Source organism: Cyrtonyx montezumae, unplaced genomic scaffold (assembly GCF_038088225.1).
Source record: "Cyrtonyx montezumae isolate F1298 unplaced genomic scaffold, pur_monq_1.0 scaffold_4, whole genome shotgun sequence".
Lineage (NCBI taxonomy): Eukaryota > Metazoa > Chordata > Aves > Galliformes > Odontophoridae > Cyrtonyx > Cyrtonyx montezumae.
The window spans coordinates 2,998,897-3,012,935 of NW_027072045.1; the positions used below are offsets into that span (position 1 = coordinate 2,998,897).

The 14,039-nt window shown below is 53.9% G+C and overlaps 1 protein-coding gene across 3 annotated transcripts in view; it reads left to right on the forward strand.

Moving 5' to 3' along the window:
* CTBP2 (C-terminal binding protein 2) overlaps positions 1–13,059 on the forward strand; it is a 96,577-nt gene extending 83,518 nt beyond the window's left edge. For all 3 annotated transcript variants that reach the window (XM_065746970.1, XM_065746971.1, XM_065746969.1), the window contains 8 exons: positions 6,253–6,407; positions 7,354–7,498; positions 9,333–9,539; positions 10,375–10,589; positions 10,891–11,021; positions 11,138–11,265; positions 11,485–11,602; positions 12,819–13,059. In XM_065746970.1, coding sequence (XP_065603042.1) covers positions 6,253–6,407; positions 7,354–7,498; positions 9,333–9,539; positions 10,375–10,589; positions 10,891–11,021; positions 11,138–11,265; positions 11,485–11,602; positions 12,819–12,999 — 1,280 coding nt within the window. In that variant the 3' untranslated portion in view covers positions 13,000–13,059. The remainder of the gene's footprint in view (positions 1–6,252; positions 6,408–7,353; positions 7,499–9,332; positions 9,540–10,374; positions 10,590–10,890; positions 11,022–11,137; positions 11,266–11,484; positions 11,603–12,818) is intronic.
* The last annotated feature ends 980 nt before the right edge of the window (positions 13,060–14,039 follow it).

Consider the following 14,039-nt stretch of genomic DNA (forward strand, 5'->3'; position numbering starts at 1 on the left):
GGTGGGCAGTGACCTGCGGGAGCAGCTCCTTGCTCTTGGAGTTGGAAAATAAGGCATTGCCAGTGTGTTATCTGGATTAATGAAGATGAAATGTGCTGTATAAATGCAGCATGATCGTGCACTTGTCCTTCAAGCAGCTCTCACTCACAAGGAGGAAAGGTCGTATTTGTGGATGGCTTTGCTCACTCTGCCAGTGTTCCTTTTTGGTTTATGACAAAAGACAGGAAGCGTGTGTTGTTCTGCTCAGAGATGCAGCAGATTAGCAAAGATTCTCGATTATCCTACTTTAAATAACTCTCCTTTAAGATAATGTTTTCATCTATCCTGAAATGCTGTCATTAAATAAGGATGGCTGCAAGCTCTGTTATTTGGACAATGAATAAGGTTTCCAGAAACTCAGAGGCTGGAGATGGTGCAGATACGATGGGGGACTTGTGAAGCATGAGAGTGTCATCCAGCCTTGGCCAAGAGCACACTGAGCAAGTGCTGGAGCTGCTTCTCCTGGAGGAGCCCTTTGGTTGCTCGTGCAGTGAAGCCATTGGAAAGCATTAGTGTGTCTCAGGATGAAGAGCTGCTTCTGGTGTCAAAGGCAGTGATGGTGTGTAACGGGTTTGTCTCGGAAAAGTTAAACGCACAGCCTTGGATGAGAACTAATCAGAACTTCCTTTGGAAAAGCTTTGGGTCTCAGGGCTGCTGGGACAGTGATGGCTGACATCCCACTGCATGCAGCCCCCAGACCATACTGGATTTCAACCTGGAAGGATGAAGCTAGGCAGGGTTTGCAGGGAGAGATATCTTTCACGAGAGCAATTCGTACAGTAAGGAAAAACATTCGTGCTGATGGGACCATATGCTTTTCTTCAGATCTCCGTGATTGTGCATTACATAAAAAATAAAACTGGTTTAAGTTTAGAGAGGTTTAATGGGTATTTGAGGGGCAGGATGCGTGCCTGGTTGTTTTCAGTGCGACTACACTGAAATCCTAAGGAACACTTGTAAAGCAGTAGTTGTAAAAGCATTGACTTTAATAGCACGTGGGTTGTAGTTCAGTTCTTTCCAGCGTTGGTATTTAGGTTTTTTCCTCATTTAGCTGTGATCCCGTGCTGTGAGGAAGTGAGTGTGTTTATCTTAGGGAAATTGGTGGGATTTGCAGGCGTTCACCACCTCCCACAGTTATTCCCCTCTTTGTGCATTTGCATTTTGCCATCGTTTTACACCGAGTTGTGCCCAAATTCTTCAGAGGGCAATGGGGGAGTATGGGTGGGGCACAAAGCAAAGCAAGGAGACAGGAAAAACCAGGAGCTGTGCGTAGGGCCAGTGTGCTGCAGCAATGATGGAAGCACGCTGCTGGCTCACCCTGTGCCCAACGAGGGATTCTGCAGGTTGATCTTTGCTGTAGAGGTTGGGATCTGAGTGTGGGGATGGGTCCGGGGAGCTGTTGGTAGGGAGGAAGCGGCACATGTTGGGAATGCAAGCCACAGAGCTAAGCAGCATACAGAAACCTCTGTGTAGATCTCCATTAAAGGATCCATAACGCGTTCTGTCCAGCCTAATTAAAAGGCCCAATGCCAGCATGGTTTAATTCCCACAACTGCATCACAGCGTGGTGTTTTGTGCTCTGGATCCCTCATGAGCAGTGTGCAGCTTGGGTTGGGAAGGTGCACACGGTCAGCTGGAGCCCCACGGCTGAGGCCAGGGGCTGCATGTGATGGATGGTGTTCCTTTAGTTGGAGGGATCTCTGGTCCTGGACATGCTGCTTGTCACTTCCCTCTCTGCATAGCACCGACTTGGCATCCTGCTGCTGTCACACCGTGTGAATGGAAGCCCGGAGATGTTCTCTCTCCCTCCTTCCCCGTGATGATATAATTGGAACGGCTGTCTTTTCCCAGAATGGCCAGGCTGTGCTATTTTCTGTACCATGCTGCTTGCTGAAGAGGCAGTCCTCGTTTCAGGAGGAGGACACCCAGTCTTGCTGCAGGCAGATAGACTTCCCCCAGAGTTTTGGGGGGATTTGCACGTGGAGTTGTTCCACACACTGCTCCCTTTCCCTGCTCAAAAACGCAGAGGAGCAGTAAGACATGGGGCCAGGCAGCTGGCAGTGCTGGGTGTCCATGCACTGGGGCTGCTGCTGCCCTGGGCCAGGCTGATCTCAGCCTTTGTTTTCTCATCTTCCAGAGCATCTTTAAAGCCCCTACATCCCTCGGGGTGCTTGAGAGTCTCATCCAGATGGCCGATCTTGGGGCTGTCCCAGCATCTTGAAGGGCTGCGGTGAGAGAGCAGAAGGCATTGCTGTGTGACTATGTGTGACTGCTTGGGGTGCTCCCAGCTGAGGTTCTGTTTGCTCCAGGCTGTTCACAGAAGAGGTGATTTCATGGAAGAAAGCTCCTGGGTAGGGCTGTTGCTTGTCCTCCTCCCTGCAGCCCCAGCCTCTGAGTTGGGGCTCACCTTGGCCATGGAGCTGCGTGTCGTGGAGGGTGATGCCTTTCAAACCAGTGGGAGCGTTTCCATGGATTTCAATGTTAAAACACCCATGCACTCTTTTAGGACAGAAGATGATGGCCACGAGTTGCACCAGGGGAAGTTCTGGTTGGATCTTAGGAGGAGCTTCTCAGAGCAGTGATGCAGTGGCACAGCTGCCCAGGGAGCAGTGGGGTCACCATCCCTGGAGGCGTTCAGGGCCGTGGGGATGTGGCACTGAGGGATGTGGGCAGGGGTTGGACTTGTTGATCCTAGAGGTCTTTTCTAACCTTAGTGGTTCTATGTTGTGTGATTGTAATGTCCTGTGTGTTTGGCCCAGGTGAAGCTATTAGCCAGTGCCACCAGTGCACTGCCATCTGCTTTCCTGTTGGCTCCTGTGTCCACAGATCGCTTTGCAGGACCCAAGGGAGCGTGCACAGGGGCCCCTTGGATCCCTGTGGATGTGACCTCTCCCTGCTTGTGGCCCTGGGAAGGATGGCTGGCAAGATGCAGTCTAGTGCTAGCCCAGGAGTTAGATGCAGGTCTTTTCTGTTTCTCGGACAAGAGCAGCTCCCAGCTGAGCAGTGGCAATGGCAAATGGGAGGAGAACACCCAACTGGTCCAGGTGGGCAGCCCTGGGGCAGGGCACAGGTACGAGTGAGGGGTGTGGGCTGCAACAGTGATGCTGTGGGGCTGCTTCCACATCCTCCCCGCTCCCAGCACGTGGGGCAGGAGATGGGCACCTCAGGGAGGCTGTGTGGGGTGAGCCCTGCCAGCAGTGGGCTGCCAGTTGGTTGGGCACGTGCAGAATTTGTCCCTTGGTTTGTTGGGTGCTGGATCCGATGGCCATGGCCTTGCCTTCCCCAGTGCTTTGTGCTGCTTTCCTCACTGCTGTGAAAGGCTGTTAGTTTGTTCCTGGAGCCGTGCTCCATGTGGATAGGCATGTTTCATTTTTAAGCTTTAAAAAAAAAAAAGAAAAAGAAAACAAAACAAACAGAAAACGCAGCGTGGCACAGATTAAATCCATTTGAGACAACTGGAGGAAAAAAAAAGACATATGTGCAAGTCAAGTCAATAGGAGGAGGGGAGTGGAAGGGGGAAAAAGAAACTGTGACATATACAAACCCTTTAGTGTGCATAGCATAAGATTTTTTGGCTGGCACTCACATGATTTTATTCAAGGGCTGGGAAGGAACCACGATTAGTTAAAAGCTTCGGCAAAGTCTGGAGGGAGCGCTCTGAAGAGTTGGGAGCCGCGCAGAGGTGCCCGTAACTCCTCTGGCAATTGCACACCATTCTTCCGAGGCTCGGGGACAAAAGCCTTTTCTTTTCCCTCCGTGTTCAAAGAGACATTTGTGTTGAGATGGTGCAGCTGTGGCCCGCGGGACCGCCCGTTTGAAGATACCCCCTCGTAGACGAAAGGAGAGTCAGCGCTCTGCAAAGTGGTAGTATTCTCTCGTGTGTGGGTCCCCCCCTTCCTCCTCCCTCCCTCCTCCTCCACTGCCATGTGTGGTTTTTAATAAGAAGAAGAATGTGGAGGCAACATTTTCCAGGCAAGGGGAAATTTCCTGTTTCTTTTCTGTTTGTTGAATAAAGTGTGTAGCTGGCTGTAAAACTGTAGCTGCTCCGTCGCGAGGAACGCGGCCGATAGTCGGGCTCGCTGTGATGCGCTCTGATGTACTGCAAGTGAAATTTAATGCTTGCTTTTTTTTTTTTCCTTCTGTTTATTACTATTTTTTTTTTGTAAGGTTGCGTGGCGTAGGGAACTGAGATTAATAAGAATTAGGCAAATGGCTCCAGCTTTTGTTTCTGCGAGATAGCACCCGCCGTCTGGCGGCCGCACAAAGGCTGCCATTGAGCCCAGCACTCCCTAATTCTCCTGGCAGGGGTGCCATTGGGATCGGGTACAAGTGGGTGGCAGAGGGGAGGGGCAGTGCAGAGGACAAGCAGGCTTTGTGCCTTCAGAATGAAACAAAAGCACTTTATGCGCCGGGCTGCGTGCAACAAGCGAGCCGGGTGGACCTGGGGCTCTCATCGTGGCTGCAAAACCTTGCTGCTGCTGCTGCTCCTTGTCTGCAAAGCCTCTCTCTGTTCCTTGGTAGAGCCAAGTGATGTTGGACCCCAGGGGAAGGCGCGTTGTTGGCGGTGGTGGGGGCAGCAGTTGGGCACAGGGTGCACGTGGGGGGGGGCTGGGGGTGAACTGAGGGGTCATGGCTTCATGTGATGGTTTGGGAGGCACCTAAAGGCTCACCTGGTTCCGGCCCCCCGTGGTGGGCAGGGCTGCCAAGCACGGATGGCCCAGCTGCCTGGTGATGGGTGCTGCACCCTGGAGCAGCTTCTTAACGAGGTGGGTGTGCACAGAGCTGCGCGAGCTGGAGCCCAGGGAGGGTGTGTGAAGCCGGGCTCGGTGCTGCTGGTTTGTGCGTGGGGAAATGGAGATGGGAGATGGAAATGGGCAGCATGAGCCACGCTGCTGCAGAGCACTCTGCTGCGTGGTTGCACTGCGCTGTGCGTTTCATCCCTTATCGGTCTGCTTCAAACTTTCCCTATCAAAGTGGAGCAAACTCTGGGAGCTGTGCAGCTGGGATGCCCGTGCTGTGCTGCAGCCTCATCCCCAGCAGGCACACGGTGTTTCATTTAGCTTTCAGAGGAGCTTACAGAGCGGCCACAGTGCCCACGCGTCGCTGGGAGGTGATGCTCCTCGTCTCGGAGATGCCGTTCTGCACTGTGTGTTAATTCAGTGTTGTAATTCACTCACTCGTTAAACATGGAAAGCAATCTAGCTGGATATGGTGCTTCCCCGAAGGGTTGTGTAAGCCTTCTGCGATCTGCACGTGTTTTTATCCTTACTTATCTGCTTATGGCAAGCTCCTTCTGGTTATCCACATCATCGTGGCCCCGTCCCCCGCCTGCTGACACAGGCACACTTCAGCTGGGGGATGTGAGTGCCAGCAGTGCACGTTCCTCCTGCTGTGTTGTGTGCTGATGGAGAGCTCGCTGCGAGGGTGGGGGGGCCCCAAGACCTCGTGTGTAACATCGTGCTGGATGTTGTCCGTCAGCTCTCCGTGTTATTTGGTCCCAGGGAAAGGGAATGTGCTGCTGCTATGGCATCGCTGTGGCCCCTGGTGTCCCGGGCTCACATCCTGCTCGATGAGGATCTGGATAAACAGATGCATTGCTTTTTTTAAAGGGGAAAAAAGAAAAGCACTGTGTTGCTCTTCTTCGTGAGTTTCCTCCCCCCATTGTCATTTTCCTGGCAGGAGGGTTGGGCGATTCGCAGCCCCCACTCCCGGCTCACAATAGCATTTGTTCTGAGGAGAAACCCCAGCCCCAGACCAAACCTTCACCCCTCTGTAGCTAATTACAGCCCTCCAGCTTCTAGAGGAGCAGCTACGAGATGTGACTGTCGATAGGGAAAGCACTGCACTGAATTCCCCCAGCAGAGCAGCCCGCTGCTCAACGAACCGTCAGCACTGTCCAAAAATGAACCGGTTAATCCCGAGCTGAGCAGCTAATAGGATAGGAGCACGGGGCTTCCTGCAGCCCTCACTGCTTAGCACTCATCTCCTAACCTCACCTTGGAGAGCCTGTGGGTGGAAAATGAGCCTGGAGCAGCACACAGCTGGACGGGGCCGTGCCTGAGGATAGAGAGAGATGGGCACAAGGGTGGCACCGCCGTGTGTGCCCCCGCGGAACGGGGTCTGCGTTGGTTTTGTGTCCTTGGTGCAGGGATGCTCAAGCAGAGCTGTTCCCACTGCTGTGGGTGTAAAGGTTTGTGCTCCTTCTGCTCGCAGGTATCCGTCCTCAGATCATGAACGGCCCCATGCACCCCCGGCCCCTGGTGGCACTGCTGGATGGCAGGGACTGCACGGTGGAGATGCCCATTTTGAAGGACTTGGCGACCGTGGCGTTCTGTGATGCACAGTCAACTCAGGAGATCCACGAGAAGGTAACAGGGGCAGCTGTGGGGCACCTGGAGTGGGGCAGGGATGCTCTCCTTCCTCCACAGTCCTCAGGGGGATTTGCTCAGAGCTCCACTGTGGGCTGGGCCCTGATAGCATCAGCACCAAGTTGTTGCTGATGAAAATTCAGCGAGGCTGTTTCAAAAGCCAGAACAAAAAGTGCCCTTATCTCTGAGCATCAGCTTTTTGACATCACTATTATTAAGGTTCCTCCCTTCCATTGAGCCTGCAGTGACACTCCATGCCCAGAGCTCAGCACCAGCAGCTCACTGCCACCAGCACAGAGCCGGGCAGCTGTGGGCAGACATCAGAAATCATGTCCAGGGTGTGGGAAAGAGAACTGCAAAGAACCTGAAATGTTCAAATATGAAGTGCGGGAGAAGAGCTCTTTTGTGAGATGTCTGGTGATTAACAAGCAAGTCTTGTACAGTTCAGGGCTTGGGTTCCCAGAGCACTAGGGTAGCTTAAGGGGAGCACCAGTGAGGGTTTGAATCTCCATTGAAGGATGGAGTGCAGCTTCACGTGGACGTAGAGCCTCACACAGATCTTTCAAGGTGCCCCTGGAGGTGTGAGCAGCGTGACAGGTACTGTCCATCCTACACATAAAAGCTCATGGAGTTACGAGTGACATGCTGTTGTCTTCAGAACCAGCAGATGCAGCTGTAGAATCAGATTGCTCCTTAATAGCAGAATTACCATGCTTGAAAGGGGAGGAGCTGATAGATTTATGAGTGTCCATCGAGCTCTGCCCCAGGCATGGCTGTGGTCTCAGTGGGGTTGATGGCACCGTGGCAGGTCCACCGTGGTTGGTGTAAAACTGGGTGACTGCTCGTGTCCTTGTCCCCATCCCAGAGGTCAGTGGCTTTCAGGAGCTGCAGGTGTGTTCCCTCTGAGTGTCCTGGCAGCTCCTGAGATCCCTGTGCCCTGTTGCAGGTATTAAACGAAGCCGTTGGGGCGATGATGTACCACACCATCACACTGACTCGAGAAGACCTGGAGAAGTTCAAGGCCTTACGGGTCATCGTTCGAATAGGCAGCGGCTACGACAACATCGACATCAAAGCAGCAGGGGAGCTGGGTAGGTCACAGTCCTGCACCTCAGTTCCCTCCCGTGTCCCTCTTGAGTCTTCAAAATCAGCACGAGGGACCTCAGCTCCCTATGGGAGCGTGTGAACCGAAGGGCGTTGCAGGCAGTGCCTCCCAGAGGGGCTTGGTTCAGCTCCTGCATGCCTGGCTGCACTGCTGGGCCTCCCCAAGTCGCTCTGCTGAGCTGCACAGCCCGGCCTGGGAGCGTGCCATGGTGTCAGTGATCTCAGCAGCTGTGAGAGCCACTGTGGGCCACCTGACCGAGGGCTCGGGCTCTCACTGGGCCCTGCGTTGGCATTTAGGGCCATCTCTGGGGAAGTTAGGGATGACAGCTGCTCCACGTGAGCCATTGCACAAGGATAATTGCAGTAAGACTTTCAAATAGGTGTTCCTAAAAAGCAATTCTCAGTGTAGTGAATTATTTTTTTTTTCTAGAGGAGAACAGCACATTCTCAGTTTAATGGTTTCTTTGTGTTTTTAACTCTTATTGTTATTATCCATTATAACAACGTTCTGAGGCTCTGAACATCAAGAAATGAAGAACATAACAAATAAAATAATGGCATACTGCAGCATAATCCTTCTTTTTATACGTAGCAAATTGGGTGGCCAAATGATGTGGTTTAGAGTAGGAAATGTAATGACTACCCACAAATGTAGCGTAAAGTTTAATTGGTATTGCTCTCCATAAGGTAGCTCTCAAAGCGTGCAGGCCGTACAGCCACCAGTGTCTGCATACAGCACTGATGGGGTGGGAAAACCCCATCAGAAGGTGCCAGGAGCTTGGGCTGGGGTGGCTCCTTCCCCTGGAGGGCTGGTCAGGTTTCTCCAGGTCAGTGCAGGGCTTGCGGACAGGGAGGAAGAAAGGTCTTACAGCAGAAGCGTGTGCTCCTGGAGGCAGGGAGGTTGGCAGAGGGGGCAGGAGGCATCTGTGGCACCCGAAATATTCTCATTTCTTAGCTGAGTCAGTGGCCCTGACTTCCACATTAGTGGAAGGGCATTTTCAGAATGTTATTCTCTCTATCTCCTACTTTTTTTTTTTTTCATGGTTTCTACTCCAAGGCCCCTGTACAGGAAAGCATTTAGATACACGTTCATCTCAAATTGTATGTTTAAATGGTGTTGAAGCTGGTGGGATGGAAGCATGTGCTTAACTGCTTTGCTGAGCAGACCTGAAATCAAGCACCCTCTTACATGCTTTGCTGGATCAGGGCTGTAACAGGGTAACGGCCAGGGAGACATTTTCAGTTAACTTAATACCCTCAGCTCTGAGCAGAGAGGCACAGTTTCAAATGACCCTTTTGTGACAAAGGAACAAAAGCTCCGTTATGGGGATCTGCGATGCTGGGTGGGGAGAGCTGTGCCAGCACGGCTGGGCCCCAAAAGCAGCACCCAAATAAGCCTCAGCACGACGGGGCCACGCTTTGGGGTGGGTGTGATGGTCACCCCGAGCACCCCACTGCACAAACTCACGTGTAGCCTTGGGAACTAGTTGGGATGACCCCAAGCACTACGTGTCACGGTGGCTTTGCACATGTGGAGTTTGGGAGCAGCAGACTCGCATCTCTTTGTGACGCTTTGCTCCTCCTGCCCTCACCAAACCACTGCGACTGATTGGGAGTGGTGCACGGGGGCCCAGGGCAGCACACGTCGTGCAGGGAGCTTCTTTTCAACACACCCCTCTGCGTGCTCACTGTGGGCACGCCGTGCTTCCAGAGGGCCTCGATGGCAGAGCTGAGCATCTCCCGGCACAGCACTCCGCCCCAATCCCGCTCTGCGGGGGCTGTGCGTGTCCCTCCCCCCCCCTGAGCCGTGTCCTCCCGCAGGGATCGCCGTCTGCAATATCCCTTCAGCTGCCGTGGAGGAGACGGCCGACTCCACCGTGTGCCACGTCCTCAACCTGTACCGGCGGAACACGTGGCTGTACCAGGCGCTGCGGGAGGGCACGCGGGTGCAGAGCGTGGAGCAGATCCGGGAGGTGGCGTCCGGGGCCGCGCGCATCCGGGGAGAGACGCTGGGACTCATCGGCTTCGGTGCGTGGGCAGAGGAGGAGGAGGGAGGCAGTGCTGCAGAGCAGAGCTGAAAGGAGAGGTTTCGATAACTGGAACCACTGGGGTGGGGAGGGGGTTATGCGATCGGATATTTTCCGTCGCAGAGCGGTTGGGTTGCAGGGGGCCTTAAAGCCCATCCCGTCCCGAGCCCTGCTGTGGGCAGGGATACTTCCCACTGGGTCAGGCTGTGTGGGTCCCCACCCATCCCGGCCTTTGGCACCTCCAGGGATGGGGCACCCACAGCTCTGGGCAGCAGTGCTGCAGCATCACCACCCCCTCAGTACAGCATTTCCCTTCTTTTACTTTAAAGCCATTCCCCCTTGCCCTGTGTCTGTCTCCCCATCTAAACTGTCTTGACACACAGCTGCCTCACCTCCCCCTTTCTGACCTCTCTGCCCGGTGTAAAAGCGTTTGTCTTCAGTTCACCCATGGCAATGGTTTTGATGTCAGAAGTAGCTCCACTTGTCTTCTGATCGCAGAATGGTTTGTGTTAGAGAGGGGATCTTAAATCCCACGTAACTGCAGTCTCCTGCTGTGGGCAGGGCTGCCAACCACCAGTCCAGCTTCTAGGCCAATTCTGGGAGCAAAGCTTTACCCACTCAGTGTTGAGAGTTGCATCCAGGCAGCAGAACGGAGGGCAGTGCCCTGGGCAGAGATGAGGCGAGGAGCTGTTGGGGTGGGGGGCGGTTCAGGTGGGGACACGGAAACCGTGTGCCTCCAGCATCCAGAGCTCGGACACCCGCTCGCTGAGAGGGATGCTGGTGCACAGAGTGCACAGCTGGGGCTGGTAGCATGAATCTCCTCCCCTGTCACGCAGGTCGCACGGCGCAGGCGGTGGCAGTCCGAGCCAAAGCGTTCGGCTTCAACGTGATCTTTTACGACCCGTACCTGCAGGACGGGATAGAGCGGTCCCTGGGAGTGCAGCGGGTGTACACCCTCCAGGACCTGCTCTATCAGAGCGACTGTGTCTCGTTGCACTGTAACCTTAACGAACACAACCACCACCTCATCAACGACTTCACGATTAAGCAGGTAATGGCCTCGAGAGCAGCTGAGGAGGGCACCCTCTGCTCAGCACCAGACCCCGAGTCGTGCTCTGTGCTCACGCCCAGTGCCTATGGGCTCCAGAACAGCTTCTTACACCGTGTGCCCCTTTATTTACTGGATACGTTCCCCTGTGAGGGGTGCAGAGGTGGGTGGGGGTTTGCCAGTGGCAGCCACTGTGCCTATGGGGTCCCCTGACGGCTGTGAGGGCTCTGCTGTAGGGCAGCGTGTTGGGGTCAGGGCGCAGACTCTCACACTGGGCTCTCTGCTCTCTCCCCGCTGCCCCCAGATGAGGCAGGGAGCGTTCCTGGTGAACACAGCACGCGGAGGGCTGGTGGATGAGAAGGCCTTAACTCAAGCCCTGAAGGAGGGACGGATACGAGGGGCTGCGCTCGACGTGCACGAGTCAGAGCCCTTCAGGTAAAGCTGCGTGCCCTGTCCCGAGGGCAGCCCAGGAGCTCTTTGCCACTCTTAACACCTTTTACTCCTTTCTGAACGCCAGCTAACTTATTTATTTTCCCCTCCCCTGCCCCCAGTTTTGCTCAAGGCCCATTGAAAGACGCTCCTAATTTAATCTGCACCCCGCACACGGCCTGGTACAGCGAGCAGGCGTCGCTGGAGATGAGAGAAGCTGCTGCCACCGAAATCCGGCGTGCGATCACAGGTACTGCCCTCCTGTGGGGCCCTGAGCCACAGGGAGCAGCTGCTCTGAAGGCAGCACAGGAGAGGTCTCCGCCTTTGGGACGCTCAGTTGTTTTTTGGGGCCCTCATATCTCCCCGTTTCCATTAAGAAATAAAAGGGAAAAAAGGAATGATTGTAGCTTTATGATAGGGTAATAAAGCACCGGGGTGCCTGATGCATTGTGCTTAATACCGACTGCAGGGCGCATCCCAGAGAGCCTAAGGAACTGCGTGAACAAGGAATTCTTTGTCACAACAGCTCCGTGGTCAGTAATAGATCAGCAGGCGATCCATCCGGAGCTCAATGGTGCCACATACAGGTAAGCCCGAGAAAAGGACGGTCACACACGGGGTTGCCCTGCACGGTGCGTGAGGCAGGCAGGACCTCGAGGAGCGTGTGTGCCCTCTGAGCAGCACTAAAATGAGGCCAATCCACCCGCAGTTGGTGGGAGTATCGTGTTTAACCCGTGCCCCAGCGAGGTGCTCAGTCATGCTGGGCCAGAGCGTCTCCTCCTGGCTTCTCCTTTCTCCAAGTCAGTGTCCTCTGCTGAAATGCTGTAAGGGAGCTGGACTCATCCAGCCCTGGTTTTCAAGTGCCTTCTCTGCTTATATGAGTAAGAAAGGACGGACCATTTAGCTGCATGGGCCAAAGTGGTTTCAAATTAAGAGGGAAGGAAAAAGGGGTTTTGTTACCCCATCCCTGCAGAGCCCCACGGTCATGGGGATGGGCTGTGAGCACCTGATGGGTGTCCCTGTGCACCGTGGGGGTCGGGTGGGATGGATATTAATAGAGGTCCTCTCCACCTCAAGTGATTCTGTGAGGATTTGGGGCTGGAGCAGGGAGAAAACTTCCCAACAGCGTGTGGAGGGCTGCAAAGGCATTCACGTGCACGGCTGAGTCAGAACGTGGGATATCAGAGCACGCGGGACGATTGCTTACCAAACTCTTCAAGAAATTGGTCTTCACAAAACAGGAGGGCTTTTCCTCGTGCCACGGAGGCGTACCCAGGAGCTGCAGGCAGTCCCACCCTGCAGAGCTGTGTCGGACAGAATGACCCAGCAAAGGGTGGGGTAGAGCTCCATGGAGGAACTGCAGCTAAAGGGCCTGTCCCGAAAAGGAGCAGGGAAATAAACAGAGAAGCAGTGTTGCTGTGTGAAAAGGGAGCGTGCAGGGGGCCCTGACGCGTGTTTATCACACCTGGTGTTCTCTGCTCCTCCAGCTGCCGAGCAGCAGTTTGTGTCCTCGGGCAGTTAAACACACAGGTAGAGTCACATCCAGGACCAGAGTACAGTGCAGGTGTAGAACAGTATGACTTCGCCTAGAACGCCTCGGGAAGCGATGGCAGCAGTGAGAGTACTGTCAGCTTCCTCGCACTGGCTGCTTGAGGACTTTCACAGCTCAGAACACACTCCCTGCTCCCACCCCCCCGCTCTCCCTTGTCATTTAGGAGGACAGCTGTGGAGGAAGGGGACTCCTCGCTCCCCTTTCCCCCCGCTGGGTTCCCAGCTGAGTGCTGCCTCTCTCCCCCGTGCCAGGTACCCCCCCGGGATGGTCAGCGTGGCCCCAGGAGGAATCCCAGCAGCCATGGAGGGGATGATGCCCGGGGGCATCCCTGTGACTCACAACCTTCCCACGGTGGCACACCCTTCCCAAGCGCCGTCTCCGAACCAGCCCACGAAACACGGGGACAACAGGGAGCACCCCAACGAGCAATAGCAGAGGAGGATTAAAAACCAAGGTCGTTCAATAAACTCGGGACCAAGAGACATTGGAGAAGAAGTTGTACACAAACTGAATACGGATTTGATACGGAATTTGTACCGGTGATTTTGGGCAGATGCGTCAGCGATGGTGCAGTGTTACTGACAAAGTGAGAGCAGCCACGAAGGGGGAGAAGCCCTGAGGAAGGCGCCTGCTCACTGAGAAGTAGGATGTGAGACTAAGGATCGAAGTGATCGACTTCTGTTATTGTGTGTTAAGTTTCCTTCATCTGTGCATCAATCACCTGAATAAAAATGATTTCCCCCCCCCCCCCCACTCAGTTCCTTGGGAAGAACAGGGTGTCTGCACCCAATAACAATTGCACGAAGCAATCCTTACCGAGTTCACACAACTGGAAGAGGAAACCACGCTGTGGCCTCAGCCCTTTCCTTACTCCTGCTCCTGGTGACCTCTTGCAGCAGGAGGCTCTGCAGGTAGCACTGCCCTGCTGTGTGCAGCCTCCCGGGGCCGGTAAGTGTGCAGGATGCAGGCAGAGGAGCAAAGCAGCAGCTCCTCCCTGCCCGTGCTGCGCCCTGCCATGGTGCGAGGGGAAAAAAAAGAAAAAGGAAAAAAGAAAAAGAAAAAAAAAGAGAAGAAAGTATTACGTTTCACACACTATTTGTACTCAGATATATTTTCTCAGTTTTAAATCTGCAGCTATTTTATCAAGCAGAGAAGTCTTGAGCTGGAAAGGGTTCAAGAGTAATGTTGCATTTCCTTATGTCTCAGGAAACACTTTTTATGGTAACTTGTCGGACTGTCTCTGAACAAAACCCACTTTTTTAGACATGGATAAAAGTCTTCTTTTCTTCACGTGCTATTTTATACAAGAACACTTCAAGACGTGTTATTAGATGTGACTGATTTTAACAGATCCTCTTAGATTTGTATCCACTAGTTACATGTTATATTCATAGTCTTTTGTGAACCATCTCCTTTTTGTTTGTGAAACGGTGGCCGATTCTGAGCCTTTGTATGGGTACATTGTTTCTGTG